A 23573-nucleotide genomic window follows, 5' to 3' on the forward strand; every position below is an offset into this window, starting at 1 on the left:
GGGAATCCCCACCCGTAAAAGTGGCTCCCTGCCCAGCCTTTCTGGAGTAATAGCTGCCGTTTCATAAGCCCCACCCATGCATACACACAATGACTAATTTTTTTTTTTGGTTGTGTGGCATGCAGGATCTTAGTTCCCTGACCAGAGATCCAACCCGTGCCCCCTGCAGTGGAGGCACAGAGTCTTAACCACTGGACCACCAGGGAAGTCCCAATGCCTCATTCTTAAATAGAAAGGACAGGCAAGCTTATCAGACATCTGAGGAACGCCTTAATTATGGGAGACAGATGAAAACAATAACAATAAACTTAAGCGAAGAACTTGGAAGAAACAAAAATTACAGGGAAGAGAAGAGAAAATATTTAAAAACTGTAAGTAATACCCACCATGAAATAAGAGAAGATACTGCAACCATCAAAACATGACCAGGAAGCTATTGGAAAGGATTATTAAGAAAATATGAACGAACTGTTGGAAAATAATAAATATGATAGCAGTATGAAGAAACACAATTGAAAGCTTGGTAGGTAAGATAGAAGAAATTTCCCCCAAAATAATGAGACATAAGACAAACATGGCAGGAAAGAAAGAGAAAAAAAATCAAAGTTCACCTTGGGAGGTCAGGCATTTAACGTATATGCTTTCTAGAAATAGAGATGATGATGGAGAGAGTGTTAGAGAATTAACATAAGAATTTTCCCACAACTGGAGAATTTAAGATTCTAGATCAAAGAATCGATTTTAAAAAGGGAGCAGTGAGAAGTTTCAGAACACTGGAAATAAAGAGATGAGCCTTTAAAAAAGTATACAGTAAAGAGTTGGGAGTCAGAATGTTAGCTGACTCAACAGCAGCATGGGGAGCAAGAAGACAAGGGGGCCCTACCTTCAAATACTGCAGGGTAATGTTTTCTAACCTGCAGCTCCATCCCTCACCAAACTGCCCATGAGTGGTGATGGTAGAATAAATATATTTTCAGCATGCAAAGATACAACATTTTTTGTTTCCATCACATCCCCTTTTAGGCAGCTATAGAATGCATGCTCTAACAAATCCCAGGTTGATGATGAAGAGAGATGCTGGGAACTAGGGAGCCAGTGCAGATTGGGACGTGCGGGACAAGCATGGGGGCTGGAGAACTCCAAGAAAATAACGAGTTGATAAGCTGTGGTAAGTTTGATCTTGTGGAAATTTGTATTAAAAGCTGTAGAAGGGGTTTCGCTGGTGGCGCAGTGGTTAAGAATCCACCTGCCAATGCAGGGGACACAGGTTCGAGCCCTGGTCCGGGAAGATCCCACGTGCCGCGGAGCAACTAGGCCCGTGTGCCACAACTGCTGAGCGTGCGCTCTAGAGCCTGCGAGCCACAACTACTGAAGCCCGCGTGCCTAGAGCCCATGCTCTGCAACAGGAGAGGCCACCGCAATGAGAAACCCGTGCACCACAAGGAAGAGTGGCCCCTGCTCGTCACAGCTAGAGAAAGCCCACATGCAGCAACGAAGACCCAAAGCAGCCAAAAATAAAATAAATAAATTAAAAAGCTGTAGAGGGCTTCCCTGGTGGCGCAGTGGTTGAGAGTCCGCCTGCCGATGCAGGGGACACAGGTTCGTGCCCCGGTCAGGGAAGATCCCACATGCTGTGGAGCGGCTGGGCCCGTGAGCCATGGCCGCTGAGCCTGCGCGTCCGGAGCCTGTGCTCCGCAACGGGAGAGACCACAACAGCGAGAGGCCTGCGTACAGAAAAAAAAAAAAAATGCTGTAGAGAGGGAGAAAATATTTGCAAAAACCCCCACATAGCTGATAAAAAAAATACACCAAGAACGTTTAAAAAATCGTTTAAAACAATAAGAAAACCAACAATCTGATTTTAAAAAGGATCCAGGGCTTCCTTGGTGGCGTAGTGGTTAAGAATCTGCCTGCCAATGCAGGGGACACAGGTTCGAGCCCTGGTCCGGGAAGTTCCCACGTGCTGCAGAGCAACTAAGCCCGTGTGCCACAACTACTGAGCATGTGCTCTAGAGCCCGTGAGCCACAACTACTGAGCCCGCTTGTCACAACTACTAAAGCCCACGTGCCTAGAGCCTGTGCTCTGCAACAAGAGAATCCACTGCAATGAAAAGCCCATGCAATGAAGAGTAGGCTTCACTCACCGCAACTGGAGAAAGCCTGCGCGCAGCAACAAAGACCCAACACAGCCAAAAATAAATAAATTTTTAAAAATTAATTAATTTAGAAAGAGCCAAAGGCCTTCACAGGCGTCTCACCAAAAAAGATACAGAGATGGCTGATAAGCCTCTGATAAGATGTTCCACACCATGTGTCATCAGGGGAAAATGCACATTGTGAGATACCGCTACATACCTATTAGAATGGCTAAAATCCAAAACACCAACAGTGCAGTGAAACCACTCTATATGATGCTGTAATGATGGATCCGTGTCTTTATATATTTGTTCAAACCCATAGTATGTGCTGGTGAAGACGTGGAGCAACAGGAAGTCATTCATTGCTGGTGGGATACAACATGGTACCAGTACTTGGGAAGACTGTTTAGCAATTTCTTACAAAACTAAACATATCTTACCCTACAATCCGGCAATCATGCTCCTTGGTATTTACCACGTAGAATCAAAAACTTATGTCCACACAAAAACCTGCCCACACATGTTTGTAGCAGCTTTATTCATACTTGCCAAAACTTGGAAGCCACCAAGATGTCCTTCAGTAGGTGAATGGATACATAAACTGTGGTACATCCAGACAGTGGAATATTACTCAGGGCTATAAAGAAAGGAGCTTTCAAGCTATGAAAAGACATAGAGAAAACCTAAAGGTGTACTACTAAGTAAAAGAAGACAGTCTGAAAGGGCTACATACTGTATTGTTCCAACTTTCTGACATTCTGGAAAAGGCAAAACTGTGGAGACATAAAAAGATCAGGGGTTGCCAGGGGAGGGGTGGTGGGAAGGGATGAATAGGCAGAGCATAGAGGATTTTTAGGGCAATGAAACCACTCTATATGGTACTGCAATGACGGATCCGTGTCTTTATATATTTGTCCAAACCCATAGAATATGCAACACCGAGAGTGAACGCTACTGTCAACTGTGGACTTAGGGTGATAATGATGTGTTAGTGTAGATCCATGAGCTGTAACAAATACCCCACTTGGATGGAGGATGTGGATAGTGGGGAAGGCCATGTCTGCATGGGGACAGGGTGTACATGGGATAGCGCTGTACCTGTCTCTCAATTTTGCTGTGAACTGAAAACTACTCTAAAAAATAAAGTCTTTTTTAAAAAGGTTGTAGGGACAGGGTCTAAGAAAATGAAGCAAAAGGAAAACCGTGAATGTCATAGAAGAAAGGAAATGTAACCATGATGCACCACTTGAATTAGCAGTGGACAATATATGAATAATGTAAACGCTAAAAAAAAAAATCATTGAAAAGTTGTGCTAGAGCTCTATTGGGAGGAACTGGGAGTGGGAATTGGGATTGCAGTGTGTAAGAGAACTAATGCTTCACCAACCTTCAGAGGAAGTCAGCAGTGTTTTTTATTTTATTTTATTTTACTTTATTTACTTTACTTTGCTTTATTTTATTTTCTTCCAGTTCTGTTGAGATATAATTGACACATCACCGTATAAGTTTAAGGTGTACAGCATAATGATTGGACTCACATACATCGTGAAATGATCATCACAATAAGTTTAGTGAACACCCATCGTTTCATACAGATGCAAAAGTAAAGAAATAGAAAAAAGCAGATGTTTAAAACTAATGAATCAGAAGATAGCAGTAAAAATGTATCATTCTGAAATATGTAAATACCAGAGCTATTGGCTAGATATGGATTACTATTAAATCCCTAGCTTTTGTTTTGTGTAATGAGTCATACTGATAATATTGATACATTTAAATGATATTGAGTCCAGTATTAAAAATCACTAAGTGAAAGAAAGTGAGTCGTGCAGAAATCATCAAGAGTATATCACAAACTGGGAATTATGATCAATCCGTTCTGACTATCTCAGGTTGAGTTAAAAAGAAATATCATAGAAAACAGCTAAAAGCCTTAAAAAGTGGGGTTTTTTTTGGAGGGGAAGGATTGGGTAGTCAGAGGAACAAGATGTGATGAAAAAGGAGATTCTTTTATTTTAAGCTTTTTCTTTAGCATTGTAACGTATAAACTATACATAGGCGAGTATTACTGTGAAAAAAATGTAATTTACAAAAGAATGATGTCTACCATTAATTCCAAACCAATATGGTCACACTTTTTGTGCTGTCTCATAATAATTCAGTTAAACCTAAATGAGAAGTTAAGTTGATTGACATTTCTGTCTCATTTATTTCCAGATAAATAATTTGTAAATTAGGTTGTGGTCAAATTGTGAATAGAAGAAAAGCCTAGAAAATTATTAACTAATAATTATGAAATTAATTTAGAGCATAAATAGAAGTAAAAACATTAATTACCAGTCAAGAAAAATATTCTAATGATCTTTAAAATGTTTAAAAATAATAGATGCAGACTCTTTATTTGGGCCCATCCAATGTTGTTTTTTTAGAAAATGAATAAATTTATGTTTCTGCTTTTATTCTAGGCATCAAAAGTGTTTCAGAGTTAGCCACTCATGAAACCTACAGGCACTATATCTCCTGTTAACATTATTTTCCACTTTAAGTCATTTCAGAAAAGCCATATAGAATGTAACCATTATTTAGAATTATGACATGAGTATTAAGCACTGCACTGCATTGGAATTTTTATCCTAAAAAAACCATAGCTTAGTTTTGTATAATATTTTGCAATTATGCTGTCATAAAAGACAGAGAATGCAAAAACAAAGAAAATGTTAGCCTTAAATTCTGTGTAATCATTTCATGATTAAAGAGTTAAAATAATGGTTCTATAATTAGTTTCTATACTTGTACGATAAAACCTCTGTAATGTGAAAAAGAACATGATAATTGTTTTATTTTGTCATCAAAAACCATCAGTTTTGGTAATTTAATTTCCATTGCTTTTTTATTTCAAATTTCCATAATATATTCCTGATTTTCACTCTTCTTTTAGTTCTTCAGGGTTTTCACCTATAATATTAAAATCCATTTGCTCTTTCTTCAGACACTGAATTGTATATTTTAGTTTAAAGCACAGACTTTAACTGTAGGTCACAACTGACTAACCTTTGTATCCCCAGTGGTTTTACTGAATGAATAGTATAATCCATAACCTTTCCTCAACTCTCTAACCCATTAGAATAACCTTACATGTCCTTGCCGTTTAATAGACAGTTCAAGAAAAATCACACGATTTATGAAAAGTAAGTGCACTTTGGGTATTAACCCCAAATTATAACTGCTTCTTCCATTGTGCAAAGAAAAATGACACATGGGGTTTCTTATAGGCAGTAACATTTTATTTTCAAGAGTGCATTTAAATTCATAGGTATACCTGGAAAACATTTTCTCTCCCATCATTTATTCGTTTAAAGCCACACCGAGTTGCCTGCTAGGAAGACTCGTGCCTGCAGAACTCTGCTTCTGTCCACGGCTCAGCCCCCATTTCTCACAGGGGCTTGTGGGAGTTCAATCTGGATTTCTCCACCATCCCTGGGGTCTTAGATTCTACCATTCACCCTCATAGTATTCAAAGACTGTCTGTTTAGAAAGGTTTATTAGAATACGATCTCTTTGATAGTTTTATATTGATAGTTTTTGAAAGCTTGCTAAATAATATTACTTTTGTGCCGAGTTTTACCGTATGCCTCCCTGGAAATGTGGCCTGAAGACTGATCAACCCTTCCTGGTAGAAACCAACTTGTATTATTTCTGTGAAATTTACTAGTTAGGAGGAGCCACCTCAGGCTCACAATGGAATATCTTTTTTCGCGTATTTATTGTTGAGTCCTGAAATCATGTATGTCTGTGCATGTGTGTGTTCTTTGTAGCTGGAGGAATTCCCCTCGAAAAAGTAAAGCTAAATTTTTCTCACTCCTGCCTGAGCCCAGTGACAGGCTAATAAGGAAGAATGATGATAGTAATAAAATGGGGTGAGGGGTACATTCCTGAGATTTTGCTGCTTAGGAAATGATAGCCCTGTTACCGAATGACCACAGAGGGACTTGGAGTGAGACCCCGTCCCAAGTCTTTCTGATGGAGAGAGATGACCCTCCCTATGACTCATCACATCAGAAGCAAGTGCCGTATTAACAGCTTTGGTGACCACCTTTTCAACCCAGAGAACATAGCTGTACATTTTTAATTTGTTATGATTTATAACACTGAAATTGGTGTGAAATGGACCACAAATCATGGGTGTCAGAATCTGAAAATGAATTTTATCAGCTGAGGAAAGTGAATGCCTCTGGGATTTGCATAAGTTTCTCATAATTCTTTTCATATTACAGATGATGAGTATAACTGAAAATAAACTGAAAATGACACTAAGTAGCTAATTTCACATGTACACGTAAACATATATAAATATAGCCATTTAGCCTTGCTTTAGACTTTCCCTATAGTTCAAGGTGATTTGTACATACCCATAGAAATATTTGTCTAAAATCCTTATAGTAAATATTAAGACCATTCATTACATCTCACAAATATCCGGGATTATCTACAGAAAAATGCGAACGTTAAAACAAGGTATTCACCGACTTTATTTTTTCACTGTACAAACTTGGAAGAGAGAATTTATACCAATATAAAAATGCTAAGATTGAAGAAGGATCTATCCCCAAATTTCAGATGTTGTAAATACCTTTCAGCATCACAAAAGAGCTGCCCTCATTAGAAACTAACTTTGCATGCATAATTAATTTGAGCACCGCATTCCTCCTTCACAACCAGAAGAGAAATTGAATTCAGGTGTTTGGTGAACATACGGAGGATTTACTGAGAATTTATGACCTGTGGTTGGAGTGTAAAACCCCAAGATACTTGCTGATAAAACTTAATGAAGCTTGTGCAGAGGAGCTATTTTTATCTGTAGTTCGGTAATTGATACATTTCTTGGTTTAACCCTCCCACCCTTTCCCCCATTCCTCATAAATCTTCCAGTCTGAGAGGCAGAGCCATAGCAGAAAGCCAGTCTTCTTAGCCTGGTCCCGCTAATGCGGACCTAAGCTGAAGTTCAGCGTTGGCTTTGTCATGGCATTTTAGCCTGTTCCTTCCCTTTTAGTTTAGAAATGTATGCCTCTTCGCCTGCACAGGTGACAGGAGGCAAACCATGGGCCATGGGAAGAAGTGCTTCCACGTTCCTCTAAGAGAAGCAGAAGTTTTCAGAGGAGTGATACCACTTACTCTGCCTTAAGGAAGCAAACATGAGGCACGGTGGAGCCCATTGTTAGAATGTAGGCAACAAATTCATTGCCATTTAGAGGCTTTTCTTTTCCCCCTAGAGGAAGCACACTCTGGGGGACAGGAACCCGCCACAAACACACCCTAGCACTCTCTGCTGCTCTGTGTGTCCCCGGGATTTCACAAAGAATGCTCCCGATTTGAGTGGCAGGAAAGAGAACACGTGACACGTGCTCCATTTTACCATACGGGGTGTAATGGGTTTAATGAGAAACCCGGGTTTGCTCACTAATTTACAGCAATTAAGAACTCAGTTCTGACATCTGTAGATTATAACTACTTGTCTGGCGATTACAAGATCAGGAATGTTTTATGGTATTGCTAATCAGTAGAGAAAAATATCTAAGTGAGACGAGCGGTGTTCACCTGCAGCCTCTGAATGGCGTTGGTTCCTGGTCCCTGAGCTAGCATCCCTTCTTAGTTCAGTAACGTCACCACCACCCCCCCACCAACACTTTAGTCATCCCTGTTCAAGAACTTGTTTATATCCACTTTATCACGCTGACAATCTGTCTATTTTGAAAGGATTACAACTCCGTACATCGACGCGTAACATCACAGTAAGACATTGCTTAATGATCTGAGACGCTTGTGGTCATTGCTGGCTGCCTGTTTCCAAAGCTATGTGACGGGTCTGCCCTACATATGTTTTCTCCAGTGTCACTTTTTGCCTGCTCCAGTTTGGTTGTCTGTTTTAAGTGACATCCAGGAAATAGTTGAATTTTGGACTTGCCGCTGGTACTAATAAAGGCACTAAAAGCTTTTCCGTTCCTCGGATGTAAGAATTCATCAAGCAAGGGAGGGAAATACGCTCTAATTTTTCTCCAATGAAAATGTTTCCAAAAATACGAGTAGTCTTGCAGGATAGGTTGTTCCCATACTGTGCTGGATCTTTAGTCTTTCCGTCTCTGTAAATACCAAGGAAATCAATAAAAAGATAACATTTCCCTTAAATAAGTCGACTAAAACCCAGAAACCTTGCACAAAGTTTGAGTTGTTAGCTAAAGACATCAGAGGTCAGCAGAACAGGATCTGAGTATAAACGAATGGAGTCTTGGAAGCTTTAACTTAACTATCGCCTTTCTAAGTGTGCTGGGATGCGAACCATAATGAGGTTTCAGCATCCTGACTGTGGCATCCCAGGATCCGGAGAGGATAGGTCTTTGAAGTGCCGGCAGGTGGAGGAGAAAAAGTTCCTTAAGCAGAGAGGCTGGTACTTTTCCCATCTGGTGCGCCCGTGGAACACCTGGGGGGAGGTGATAGAAATACATCAACAGGAAAAAGCTTCAAGTGTGCAGCTGCTTTATCTCCACGGTCTCAGGTATAATTTGGAAATCGGCTTTTGCATTTTTTTTAATTGGGAAGAAGAATAATGTCCTTTTGCATCCCCAGTCATTGGATGCCAAGTACAGGTATGAAATTCACTAGCATTTGGAGTAGAATTTTGTACTTAGGCCAGAAAGTAAATTGCTAAGGCTGAGAAGTATAGAGCAACAGTGAAGAGGCTGAAGGTATGAGCTGATACGGTTAACCAGAATCTTTACTGTGTCCCTGTTCTTTTGCAAATTGGGGATTGGAAGGACATCTGTTACAAACTGAATCCTTGGCAAAGTGACTAAAACCCGTTTTAACCAGGAATATCTCCTTGTGGGTTGTGTGTTGACCCAGATCCTAGCAGGTCACCAATTTCTGCCACAAAGAGAAACTAGGATGAGTCCTTGAGTTTGGTTTTACCAAACCACCTGGTTGGTGGGGCTGTTCTCCCCACAGTTGGGGAAAACATTGTTGCTTTGGCCTTAAGAGGGCTGATTTGCAGAGAGCATAGAACCAGAGTGGGGCGTTTTGGTGAAGTGATGGGGAGGTTGACAAAAGGAGTTACCCTAAGCCATTGGGTAGATTTCCGTGGGGTGTTCTTGGCTGTACGCTGGTGTCTAGTGGAAAGTGCACTCCATTGGTTTCACGTGTTGAAGTCTGGCAGTTACCATCTTTCAGTGACATCTTGTGCAATAGTATTTCCTTTGTGTAATTTTTCTAGGAGACCAGAACTTTGGAGTGATTAATCATATAAATGATAGTGGTAAAACTCATTCATCAAGTATGATTCCTCTCTTTTACTCTGCTCTTCTAACCAACAGGCTTTGCAACAGGCAATATTTATTAGGTTGCAACTGTGGACGAGGCATAGTTCTGTGAGCCCTTCCAGGCTACTTGCTTTCATTTAATAGTGTACAACGCCCTCACATTGTTTAAGGTGACATGGTGGTGATAGGTGGTGTGTGTGTGTACGCTAAAGAGAGCAAGGTTTAGGGAGTTTAGGTGTTATCTTTTGTTGTCATCAGAGGGAGACCTGCCATACAATCACATTGCAAACCCCTGTTTGCATCATATCCACTAACATCGTACCGGCCAAATCAAGTCCCACAGCCAAGGCCATCATCAGTGGGTATCAGTTTTTGCTGCAGAGCAAGTTAACACAGACTTAGCTTCAAACAACACATGTTTATTGTATCCGTTTCTGTGGGTCTGGTGTCTGGCAACGGCTTAGCGGAACGCCCCTGCTCAAGGTCTCATCCTGGGGCAATCAAGGTGTCAGCCAGGCTGGGTTCTCACTTGGAGGCTGTGCTTAGGGAAGCCCCACTTCCCTGCTCCTGGAGTTGTTGGCATTATTCTGTTCTTTGAAGCTGTAGGATTCGTGACAGCTCCCTTCTTCAAAGCCAGAAAGGGGAACGAAGGACTAGTAAGATGGACCCTGTGTTCTTATTTAACCACGTACATGTAGTCGTACACATTTCTTGACCTTTGCCTCGTTTTACTGGATAGAAGCAAGTCACAGGCCCTGCCCACACTCATGTGTTTGGGTTGCACAAAGGTTGGGATCCCAGAGGCAGGGATCATGGGACACCTGAAAGTCTGTCCGTCATAAATATTTGCTAACAATTTACCTGCCGCAGGGATGTGACGTACAAAATATATGATTGTAATGAAGGCCTAAACTTAAGGAAGAGAAACACACACCCGTCTAAGTACCAAACACTGTAAAACAGTATCTGGGTCAGAGGACAGGGAGTATTGAGGAATTGAAAGGAGAAGATGAACATGGGCTGCAGTAGTTAGGAAAGGCTTCAAGGAGGTGGAATTTGACTTCCTGGTAGAATTGGAAAGATGGAAAGAAAAAGAAAGGGTATTACAGAAAGAAAGATACGAGGAAATTTATCTCCTCTCTTCCTTGGAAGTGTCTCTTCTCTTGTACTAGAGTGTAGAATCATCTCCCCCTTCTGAGCCCATGGATACATCCCCTCCCTCTGTCTTCCTCCTCTCTTCGCTTTCCCTTTCTCCCTCCTTCTGTAGGAAGGAAAGTATGTACCAAGATGGTACCTCCTTGTTCAGAGCAATGAGGTTATTCTCCCTTCCATTGAATTCTGGGTCTTAAGGCTATGCCCTCTATTCCAGTTTTCTGGATTTCCCTTGCATAATTAAACATGCAAATGTTAAAGTATTTTTAGTCCATAAAGAATTCATCAGTCACATCACAAACACCTCTCTCTCAGCATATGATGGTCTGAAAAGATAGGTCAGAACTCAAGCCTGCAGGCCAGTGTGCCCAGTGTTAGATCAGGAGCAGAGGCAAGGCTGCATGGACAATGCCCAGTGGTCTTTTTTTTTAAATATTTGCTTCTTGGGCCTGTTACTAGGGGTCCACTAGCCTTATCTCGGTGCAGTGAAAGTAAATAACCTGGAAAAGCAACATATAAAATAGTCAGCATCTGTAGAATATGAAGTAGAGCTTACAAGCTAGCAGGCAACAGATATGTTTTTGTCTCACCTAGGACTGAAAAATTAAAATAAGCCAGTATTTAAAATTAGAAGGTAGGGGGCTTCCCTGGTGGCGCAGTGGTTGAGAGTCCGCCTGTCGATGCAGGGGACACGGGTTCGTGCCCCGGTCTGGGAAGATCCCACATGCCGCGGAGCGGCTGGGCCCGTGAGCCATGGCCGCTGAGCCTGCGCGTCCGGAGCCTGTGCTCCGCAACGGGAGAGGCCACAACAGTGAGAGGCCCATGTACCGCAAAAAAAAAAAAAAAATTAAAAGGTAGGGTGGGGACTATAATTCTGACTTCTCTCAAAAGAAAAAAGTTAGAAGGCAACATCAGACCCATATCCTTTCAGGGCAATGATCTACTGGAACCAAGTAAGGGCCTCCCTTTCTAGACCAAGCATATTTCTCCCAGTTGTCCAAGGACATACTTCGTGCTTCCAGCGCAGTGGGTCTCCTTCACTCTTTAGTTAATTGCCCTGCAGGCGTTGGAATTTGTCCCAACTATGAAGCCTGCAGGCCTTGTTTTCAAAGTGTTGTCCGTAGAGCACTTGCAGTGCTTTCAAATGCATGCAGCTTCCTGGGCCCTGCTCTAGCCGGGCTGACTCAGAATATCTCAAGATGAGTCTCGATCGGCATTTTTTGAAAAGCACTCTGGATGGTGAGATTCATACACAAGACGCGTCTAGTGGTGAGACCCGCCCACGATTATGAAGTTTCTTTCCTCATTCAGTGCACCTGTGCAGCGCAGATGCGGGGCAGGCTCAGATGCTTATCTACAGATAGGATTGTGGCTGCAGTTAGCATGGATTGGTGTTTTCAGCTACTGCTTGTGAAGCACATCGCAGGAGTCCAATCTGAAGGTTTTAAAACTTAGTACTCTGTGTGGTCTACCTCTGATAGGAGAGAGTACATTCCCACGGTAATTGGATGGGAAAGATTTAGGTTCCATCTAAGTCAGGGTTAGGTTGTACACGTGTGTTAGGGATCTCCATAGTGTATGATCCAATGTACGCTTTCTTGACCCTGTCAGAAAAAATCCCAGATCATTACGGGACCAAAATCCTCTTCATTTAGTTTAAAATACACACACACACACACTCACACGAGTGTGTGCACGTATATAAACACCAATGTGTAAGAAAGGCTAAATGCTAATGTTGGACATAAACCGTGTAGATTTTTTTTACCCAAAAAGCATCTCTGTCATTCCCATCCTCATCCCTCCTTTCTGTACACTCTTGGTAAATTATGATTTACTGACTCCTCATTAAGAGTTTTATTGTCTCATTCACCCATCTGATCAACTTAGGTGATATCTTTGTTATATTCCTCACCAAAAAAAAAATAATAATGAGCAACTTTAAGTTGGCAGTGAACCCAAGTATAAGCTGATTGGGGTCTGCAGGCATGCGTCACAAATGCTAATGAATATTTCAAATTTCCTTTGGCCTTCTTGGCAGAAGAGGTAACCAAGAGCTTTAGAAATCCAGATGCGAGTTATTGGCCCTTAGAGCCTGGCCTGAGAGGCAGAACTAAGCAGTTGCAGTGGTTCCATCTCTAGAAGCCAGGGTTTCACCTGCAGTCTGCCAGCTGTTATTCCCCAAGGATTCTTGATAGGCTTCCAGTCTTTGGAAATCTCCATCCATCAGAAAACCACTGCAGCCTTCAACCCTCGGGTGCTTTGCTAGTCTTAGGCAGGTCAGTCTGCTTCCTCTAGAGCATAAGAAGAAAGGAAGCAAGGAAAAGGGAGTGAAACAGTGGTCTCGCCAGCTGCCCAGATTTGGAAATAAGGTCAGAAGTGACTTCCAGATCTTGTCTTGTCCTATGAAAAGCATGAAGGTCACCAGAACTTAAAATTAAGGACTTGAGTCCACTTCCCTTGTTGTGAGACTGAGAATGTAAATTGGTACAGCCACTATGGAGAAAAGTATGGAGGTTCCTTAAAAAACTAAAAATAGAATTACCATATGATCCAGCAATCCCACTCCTGGACATATATCTAGAGAAAAACATGGTTCAAAAGGATACATGCACCCCAGTGTTCATTGCAGCACTGTTTACAATAGGCAAGACATGGAAGCAGCTTAACTATCCATTGACAGATGAATGGATAGAGAAGATGTGGTACATATATACAATGGTATATTACTCAGCCATTAAAAAAGAATGAAATAATGCCATTTGCAGTAACATGGATGGACCTGGAGATTACCATACTAAGTGAAGTAAGACAGAGAAAGACAAATATCATATGATATCGCTTATATGTGGAATCTAAAAAAAATTTACTTCATGATGCAAAACCTTATTTACAAAACAGAAACAGACTTAGAGAATGAATTTACAGTTACCAAGGGGGAAAGATGGGGGGGAGGAATAGATTGGGAATTTTGGATTGACATGTACACACTGCTATATTTAAAATAGATAACCAGGGCTTCCCTGGTGGCGCAGTGGTTGAGAGTCCGCCTGCGATGCAGGGGACACGCGTTCGTGCCCCGGTCTGGGAAGATCCCACATGCCGTGGAGCGGCTGGGCCCGTGAGCCGTGGCCGCTGAGCCTGCGCGTCCGGAGCCTGTGCTCCACAATGGGAGAGGCCACAACAGTGAGAGGCCCGCGTACCGCAAAAAAAAAAAAAAAAAAAAAAAAATAGATAACCAACAAGGACCTACTGTATAGCACAGGCAACTCTGCTCAATATTCTGTAATAACCTAAATGGGAAAAGAATCTGAAAAAGAATAGATACAAGTATACGTATAACCAAATCACTTTTTTGGGAGACTGCGCATTCAGGTAATCACAAATAGTAAGAAGAGGTCCGTTTTCACCAATGGTTTGGACGTCATGGACCTAATAATTATGTGGTTAAAACTGTCTGTGCTACATGAAAATAATAGGGAAATATTTCTACTAAGACTTGTAAAATATTTCGCCAGGCAAGCCTCCTACAATCCCCCTATTAAAAGCTGTGAAGTATGCAGGGGACAAAAGAGTCACAGCTGGAAAGAGGGCAGTGAGGTGAATGAATGTTCACTTTCCTAGCCTTTGTCTTATGAATCTGTCCACGTACCTACACCATCACAGTTTCACATGGAGGGTGAGGAGTTCTGTGGATTGGGCGTTCCATCTGGAAAATGTATCTGCCTGGGACAAGATAAGATGCTGTATATATGATTTAAAAACCAGTAGGAATAACACCCTACTAGGCTCAGGAGTGTGGAGGGGAAGTTTAAAGTGGTACCCACGTGTAGACGGAAGCGTCGTGTTGTCAACTAGCACATTTTACAGATTAACTTTCCATGTTCTCTGGCTGATCAGTCCCAAAGATCTATCAGAAGAGGAACAAAGGGAACACAAGTTTTCATTGACTGGGAAAATCATCAAATTGAATGTATCGACAGGATATTCCAGAAGCTCTCATGAAATTGATAGAAACATAAGGGTGATAGGAACCCACCGAGGAGATGAAGTGATGAAAGACAATCCCCTGTTCTTAGAAGTTGTTCATGTTATGGTCCTGGATGTGATCATTTTCAATTTGAGATTTTCAAACCTTTGGAATTCTTGAAACTATGTGAAATTATACAAAGACGTGTTCGTTTGAGAATTTTATAGGCTCTCCTCTGACAGACTTTCTCTTTCCGGGCCACCTCTCACAAATGACATTACCCAGGGGGCTGTGCAGCCAAAAGAACTCAGATCCACTCTGAGTCATCAGGGCAACAGGTCTTCAATGAAGGGACCCATCCTCCTATTGGCTGACAGCTTCCCATTCTGCCAGCAGCTTGGAGGGGTATATGTGATAAATATAAGACTTGGTTCTTGTCCTCAGGAAGTCTGAAGTTTTGTTGGAAAACTATATACCTAATGTGCTTGAATAGCTGTCCGGATTGGATGTAATTTTGTGCTTAGGGAATGGAATCCACCAAAAGTGCTGTGAGATTTAAGATTGATTTTGGTTATATCTATTACTCTTGCAAAATACTGTTTTAAATATGTATGTAGTTTAATAGGGGAGGGGCTTTGATGTCTGCTGTGTGTTTTACTAAATGAAACAACAGGGTATAGTGAGATGAGGCTGGGTTAGTGGCCAGAAAATTCTGGATTCCAGTCTCACATTCCCCACTGGCTAGAGAAAGACTGGAGACTTCAAACAAGTTACTTATCTTCTCTGAATGGCAGTTTCTACCTTTGTGTGTGTGTGTGTGTGTGTGTGTGTGTGTGTGTGTGTGTGTGTGTGTGTGTGTGTGTGTGTGAAATACTACCTTCTGCACCTATCTTATAAGCTTTCTGTGAGGATAAAACAGAATTCAAAGCTATAAAAAAGAAGGCAAAATTATTATGAACTCATTGGTTCAATCAAACTACCACCTGAGGTTATTTTTAAAATGCTTTTCATGTATACTGTGAGTGTTGGATTTTGTGTATAGACGTGGGAAAACTCATAAACAAGAACTTCATATAATGGTATTATGAAAGTAATACTGCACGTTTGTGAGTCCATATTGTATGGTGTTGTCTCACTTGATTGTTACAACTATGATATTTAGAGCAAAAAGGATTCTTATGTGCACTTACTATATATAAAGAAGCCGCAGCCCAGAGACGTTCAGTACTTTACTTTAAGAAGGTGGAGGAGCTAGGACTGGACCCTGGTATTTCCGACTTTTCATGCAATGTCCTTTCCAAAAAATTTTTGCTGCCAACACCTTGCCAGATTCCCGAGAGGAAATGAGGCTTTTCAAGAGCTGCGTAAAAAAGGAATGTCTAGGGCTCCCCTGGTGGCGCAGTGGTTGGGAGTCCGCCTGCCGATGCAGGGGACACGGGTTCGTGCCCCGGTCCGGGAAGATCCCACATGCCGCGGAGCGGCTGGGTCCGTGAGCCATGGCTGCTGAGCCTGGGCGTCCGGAGCCTGTGCTCTGCAGTGGGAGAGGCCACAACAGTGAGAGGCCCACGTAACACAAAAAAAAAAAAAAAAAAAAGGAATGTCTAAAAATACCACTTGCCCTCTTGAATATCTGTCTAAAATCACCTCAGTAAGTCTCAATCATGAGAACAAAATGCAAACGTATTTCAAATGCCTAGATATTGTCTTAAAATTTCACTTCCTCTCAAACAGCACCATTTCACAGCAAGCTGCCATTTTTTCCTAGCAACTTCCATCCACAGATTGTATTTCTGAAGGGTGTTCACTGTTGCCCGTTTTGTCTTTTAGCAACAGATCAACTCCTAGCAACCATGATCGGATACAGCGTCTCCGGCAAGAATTTCAGCAAGCAAAGCAGGATGAAGATGTGGAAGATCGGCGACGTACCTATAGCTTTGAACAACCCTGGGTGAGTGTTTGGTGTCTTGGCACAGTCGTAGGAAGTCCTGCAACTTCCCTGCAGTAAAAGCCTCTAAGCTGTGACCTCAGACCTTTATGAAACAAGACAAGATGGAGCCAGACTCCTTTGACCTTTAGCATATTGACCTTTTCCTCATTTCCATCTGGGTTTCATCACTGCTAATTTCATTTTATATCTTGTTGCACCATCTGTCCATTGCAGAATAGGTTTCATTTGCCTGATGACAAGACAGAGCAGAAGTATTCTGACTTTCAACTATGCATTTTTTAAAGTTTAGTTCAGTATTTTTCTATATGCATTTTTCTGAGAGTCAGAGCCTGAATAGATCAGTTCAACACGTCTATGGTGTATCTGCTCTACGCAAAGTACAGTATTTAGTGATTCTTGATTCTCCCCCATCTCCTGTGTGCATTTGTTGAGCCCCTGCCAGGTCTCTGCCTCTAGCCCATCTCCAGTCGTCCCTCCCATCGCCGCCAGAGGGACCCTTCTACGGCAGCGCTCTGAATGGCTTCTCGATGCCCCCAAGATAAATCCAGATTCCACAGTGTGGCGGGCTAATTAATCCTCCCAATCCAGCCCCAGACTTGGGCTCTAATCTTGTGTTTTGCCATAGAGATGATGTCACTTCTGGGAATGGGAGGCATTGGAGCAGATTTGGGGGTTCATTATGATGGGAATTGTGAAGGCTTTCCTTGGAAACCTGAGAGAGTCAACTAGAGATGAGTAAATAAGCTGCCTGAGGCAGGAAAATCTAACTGAGGGTATTAGTAAGCCCAGTCAACATGACAGTGTGACCATAGCCAATAATGGTTTGAGGACAGGGAATAGAAAAATAATTTTAAAAAAATTAATTGACTAACTTATTTATTTTTGGCTGCATTGGGTCTTCGTTGCTGCGTGCGGGCTTTCTCTAGTTGCGGCGAGCGGGGGCTACTCTTCGTTGCGGTGCGCGGGCTTCTCATTGCGGTGGCTTCTCTTGTTGCGGAACACGGGCTCTAGGCGCGCAGGCTTCAGTAGTTGTAGCATGCAGGCTCAGTAGTTGTGGCTCACCAAATTAGTTGCTCTGGGCATGTGGGATCTTCCCAGACCAGGGCTTGAACCTGTGTCCCCTGCATTGGCAGGCAGATTCTTAACCACTGCACCACCAAGGGAAGTCCCAGAAAATAATTTTTTTTTAAAAAAATTTATCTTATTGAAGAATAGTGGATTTACAATGTTGTGTTTATTTCTGCTATACAGCAAAGCAATTCAGTTATATATTCTTTTTCATATTCTTTTCCGTTATGGTTTATCACAGGATATTGAATAGAGTTCCCTGAGCCATACAGTAGGACCTTGTTGTTTAGAAAAATAATTTTTTAGTTGAATTCTGTGATGAGGATTGGCAAGACAGACATGGCAGAAAGTCAAGGAAGGCAAGCCTGGTGCGGATACTGGTGAAGCACTGCCCCGTGTGGGCAGGGTGGGCAGTACAGCTCAGGGATGAACAGTATTCACCTCAGGGATGAACCGGTGGTCAGTACCGCTCTGGTAGCCTGGCAGGCTGCTGGGAGTGGAGCTGGGGGTGCCAGCAGTCTAGGATTATAAAGCTTAGGAGGCTGTGGTCAAAAGAGTGTATTTTTGGAGTCCAGGAACATCTGGATGATGTTGGGATCAAAGGTGTCCCGTCCATGCATGTGAGTTCCTGAAGTGGAGGAGTGATTAGGGCCCAAAACGTGTATTGAGTTCAGTTCAACGTGTTGGGTGTATGATCACACTCGATATTTGGGAGAGTAGGGGCAGACGAAGAATGGTGTGAGAAAAGGCTGACATGGACCCGAGTGTGGTTAGATTGTAGGGAAGGAGAGATGAAGGTGGGAAGGTTCTAGGAGCTTTCAATGCTAGACTGAAAGTCTGAACAAAAATGGTATCGGGACAGAATGCCGGCCCACTAGCCAGGTTAGAAAAAATAATTTTAAATTTTTTCTCCAGGCCTCAGTTTTCTTATTTGTAAACCAAGGGGGTTAGAGTAGCTGATTGTCAGTTACTAAACCTTTTGTTAGAATGAACATTTAAGAGGAAGCTGGGGGTGTAGAGTAAAGCAGGGGTCAGCAGAGCTCCTTGGGTTGAAGACAGAGGCTGCTGCCGTGGGTCGGAGCTTCTCCAAGTGTAGTCCACGGACCAGCACCTTCAGCTTCTCCTGGGAGCTTGTCACACGTGCACGTTCCTGGGCCCTGCCTCAGACTTACTGGATCTGCACCTCTGTGGGTGGGGCCCAGGAATCTGTATTTTAATAAGCCCTCCAGGTCATGTCGAAGGATGGTCAGCTCTGGGAGGCATTGCTCCAGAGTTTAGATCATCGCTGAGGTCCTTTTTGGTCCTAAAATCCAGCAGCCTCAGTACACTCCACACAAAGCCAGGAAAGGTTCTGATCTGGGGTTTGGTGATCAAGTTGGAGTTTGTGGAAGGTTCATGTTGCAAATGAAAGGAGAAGAAGGAAAAATTGGAGAAGGCGTCCCAGTTTGAAGGACCTCACCTTGGTTCAAGTGAGGAAGATGGGACCTTAGAACAGGCAATATGAGACCGGCATCCCGGAGGAAAAACTCAGGAAATCAACCGTAGCTGACTTTGGGAGGTTATAAAACATGTGCAACGGATTGAATACGTGTGACAATCTAACTGTCCTCTGCAACAATATCACTATTAATAATATTTAGTTTATTTTTCTAGATGATCCAGTAAACCGAGTTATTCCTGTGTAGCGACAGGATGGAATTATGTTCATCCACTTCTGTTGTTTGGCTCAATGACTCCACCTAGTCCTGCTAGGTCTCCTAAAGCAGGCTTCTTTTGTGTTGCGGGGTAAACATCCTTAACTGTGTGTATTTGCACAAAGGTGCTGAAAGGAAGAATGAGGCCAGTGACAACCTGAAGGGATAAACAGCCGCTGCATATGGAAATGGTTCTCACAGCCCTTAACTCTAGCAGCCCAGGCCCTCCAAGGGCTTTTCACTCCTCGTCCAGCCCAGGAGGGGCAGCGTCACGCCATTTTACTTTACCAGGGCATGTGGATTATCCAACCAGCATGTCTTAGTCCGTAATTAATCATTTAACTCACCAAATTTCTTGAGTGTTGATTATGTTCTGTTATTGTGTTTGGTTCTGGAAAACAAAGAAAGAATGCCCTTAGGATCCCACAGTGGAGCTGATACAAAGGAAAGGCGTACTTTTACAGTCTTGAGAAGGGGATGCAGGGACTATTGAACACAGAGAAACCACACCCAAATTGATTGTGGGTGGCTGGGCACAAAAAAGCTTGAAAGAACACCTCTTTGAAGTTGGAAAATATTTTAAATATACAACTTTGAGAAACAGAGGGATCTATCTTTGGGAACTAAAATTAATTGGAATTATTTCTGGTTAGTTATCCACATGCAAGATCTCCAGGTTTGTTGGAGGCTAAATGAGCATTTCCTCCTTCTTGGCTCTAGAAGTTTTGCGCTAGGAGATGTGGCAACCATTTGGTATCCATTAGGTTTCTTTATAAGTTTTTTTTTAATGAGGGGCATGAATATGTTGGCACATGTTTCTATGTTATCTGCTTAATATGAGCAATCATGTTGGGAAAAAAATGTTTGAGAATGTCTTGTACGTTAGGAAACTCAACTACTGAAGGTCATAGGCCAAATTATTGCATATCAAAATGCCGTAGCAACTTCAGATGGACAACTTGGCTTGTATGATCATTTCCTGTAATGACTGAGCGGGGAATTATTTGGATGACAAGCTGATTACCTTGGGAATGGAATAATTTCCTAAATTGTGGGTCAGAAGTTGACCTTCTCCATTTATTTATTTATTTATTTATTCATTCATTCATTTATCAAACAATTGGGATCTTGCTGTGTACTCTCCATTCTACAGATCGTGTAAATGAGTGTAAAGTGACTGTAATTCTACTCAGTGCATTAATTTTCATACAAATTCTCATTGTTGCCTTATGAAGAGCTGCTCAGTTGTTCAAAATGTAACGTAGCCTGTAGTTTTTATGATCTGTTTTACAAAATGAGCTTTGAATATCTTGGAATCTTGATTCTTTTCCCGTATGTATTCTGACCTTGAAAGATCACTGTGTTTGGAAAGGATGAGGCCATGATCTCACCCACTGGAATTATTTGTAATCATTTTAGTGTTAAGGAACCACAAGCCCATCTTCAAGCTGTGTGTACAGTTTAGACCATATGAATTGAAATTGCCCCGCTTGTCAGAAATGCCCACACATGAAGTGCAGTCAGATGTATCATTTAGAAAAATATCCAGGCCAATGACTTTACATACAGAGAGAGATGCTGCAGAAAATTCTTCCAAGGGGCCCTTTTCAACTTATCCATTTTCACAATGTTCTCTCTACTTTAGCAGAACAGTACGCACCTGTTCCTGGGCTTTTGTTCAAAATAACGTTTGGGCCTGAGGGAGCTGATTTGTGGCACCAAAGGTCCTTCGATGAGCAGAGGCCCAGGACATTTCCTTAGCTCCATAACTGAAGTGAATTCCCTCCCAAGCTGAGTAAAAGAAGAAGAGAAAGCAACTTCTTCCCCCAAAGCAGGGCCAGGTGCAGCATAAATAAAGCAGCAAGTTGCTGTAAATCTTTCTTAAGATAATGGAACAATAGCTGACGTTAGGGTTATTATCACAGAGCTCAGATATGGACAGGACTTAGTGTTGCTTTTAAAAGAATTAAATTGCAGGCTGCAGACCTAAGCACAGTATGCTGTTAAAACTTTACAGATACCTGAGTGTTGCCCACAAGCAGACTTACTGGCTGAGATTGTTGATGGATGGGATAATGGAGCTTTTAATAGCTGTGTTGCTAAATCCTTTCCATCCTGGGTGGGTAGTGACTGAAAGCAGTTTAGTCCTTCAGATAGAAAATTGATCCTCCAGGATATGAATATCCTGTTCTCCCCCAAGCTTTCTTCCTAGCTGTCTGTCCTTAAACAAATTTAAAAAAATCTGTCCCTTTCTCCATTTTCCTGCCTTGGACTTTTAACAACTCCCCTTTCCCATTTAGGTTCTTGCCTGATTTAGTAAGAGGGCCAGTCACACTGCACAGCCATCCTGCACCCCTAGACTGCCTTCCCTGGACCTGGGGAATTTGAGCAGATGATGCTTCTCTTTTTGTCTTCCTTTTTTTTGTGTGTGGTACGCGGGCCTCTCACTGTTGTGGCCTCTCCCGTTGCGGAGCACAGGCTCCGGACGCGCAGGCTCAGCGGCCATGGCTCACGGACTCTGCCGCTCTGTGGTACGTGGGATCTTCCTGGACCAGGGCACGAACCCGTATCCCCTGCATCGGCAGGTGGACTCTCAACCACTGCGCCACCAGGGAAGCCCTGTCTTCCTTTCTTTAAGACTTCAGAGGTATCTGCTGTCATTTCTTCCTAATGGGTCTCCACGCCTAGACTCAAGAAATATCTTCTTAGTTGATAGGCTTGCTGTGTGTAATGTTACTCCAGTTCAAATTGGGTGGCAATCACCTCTCTTGAAAATCCACCTGGAGGAAACCATTCTTGCAGCAAAGGGGTGCCCTTTAGTTATGGCAAGGGTGTCTCTGTGCTGCTGCAGAATAGACCCTTTTCTTGGAGTCCCATGACCCACCCTCCAAGCCAAAGCCTCCATGACCCATGGGCTGTTCTACCCACAGAACCCTCCGGTGGTGAAGTGCATGAGCCTGCCTGCCACCCAACAGTGAGGGACACTGGAGGGCTGCTCCTTTATTTTCAACCTACTTGCTGATTAAGATGGGAAAATAGATCCAAACCCTGGTTGGGAAAGATGAGAAGAAGACAAATAGTGTGTTAAGACCAAAACACATATTTATAAAATCTTGATGAGGGAAATTGGTATGTGTGGCAATTTTTCAACCATTACTCACATCATTAGTAGCAATTAAGCTTTTCAACATTCAGAACCCACAGAGTTCAATCGATAGCTGTGTAAGTACAGTGTGTGATGGGTAGAGGGGAGGGCAGGGAGGACAGGATCTAGAGACAAAAGTTAACTTTATTTGGATTAGAGGTTGGCAATAAGTTCTCTATAGAAAATCATTACCAATATTAGCAATGGCCACTTTTAAACAGAGTAAACAACTTACACTCTCAACACGATTAAGTGACTTTGTTATCAGAATGTGGAATTCATACTAGGATTGCAGTGCATTTGAATTACTAAAATAAGGACTTTAAATCTCAAGGGATATCATTGTTCTTTGTTTTATCATTATCATCATCTTCATCATAGGTTTTCATCCAAAGCACAGAAACTTCTTGTATTTTATTTTTGTTTTCCCTACATGCCCTGGACATATGTGAAAATTTGAAATTTTTTATTATTCATTATTTAAGTAGAAAACCCACCCTAAATTCTCATTCATAAGACTATTACATATATGTGTATGTGTGACTATGTACACGTGCACACACACATATGCATACGTGCTCTTTTTCTTATCTATGTGAAGAAAAATTCGATTATTTAAGCAGTATTAAATATTAATAAAACTACTGAATTTTATTTCATAAGAGACACACACACTTTTATACGAAGCTCTAAAAATCTTATAATACCACCTGGTTCAAATTAGTACTGAAACTTTGTACAGTATACATTTATTTTTGTTCTTTCTTTAGTCTATTAACAGTTTGGGTTTTGTATTTTTATTTTTTGTATTGTCTATTTTTATTTTGGAAAAATAAGGATGATTTTTATTTAATGGAGAGAAATGCGTAAGGACTTAATTTAGCGAAACACTGTACAGAAGATATTTTCAATATTTTGTTCTACGTTAGTGATACCAAAACTGCGCAGCTTTCGAAGCTTTATGTAATTTTTTTATAATATAAATCGCATCTCTTCATAATCACAATAAAGACCAGTACTTTGCAGCTCATTTACAAAAGCAACCTGCATCATTTTCACTTGTGGTTTTAAACATAAGCCATGAAGACAGTCACGTATCGTGGTTCTCCGGTGTATTGTGTAAGAGATAATCATGTATATACTTCTGT

General features: G+C 41.9%; 1 protein-coding gene across 19 annotated transcripts in view; it reads left to right on the forward strand.

The window, feature by feature from the left end:
* The window catches only part of PARD3 (par-3 family cell polarity regulator), a 642797-nt gene that overhangs the window by 606838 nt on the left and 12386 nt on the right, over window positions 1-23573 (forward strand). For all 19 annotated transcript variants that reach the window (XM_060006131.1, XM_060006137.1, XM_060006132.1 and 16 more), the window contains one exon: window positions 16398-16518. In XM_060006131.1, coding sequence (XP_059862114.1) covers window positions 16398-16518 — 121 coding nt within the window. The remainder of the gene's footprint in view (window positions 1-16397; window positions 16519-23573) is intronic.

This window comes from Delphinus delphis, chromosome 2 (assembly GCF_949987515.2).
Source record: "Delphinus delphis chromosome 2, mDelDel1.2, whole genome shotgun sequence".
Lineage (NCBI taxonomy): Eukaryota > Metazoa > Chordata > Mammalia > Artiodactyla > Delphinidae > Delphinus > Delphinus delphis.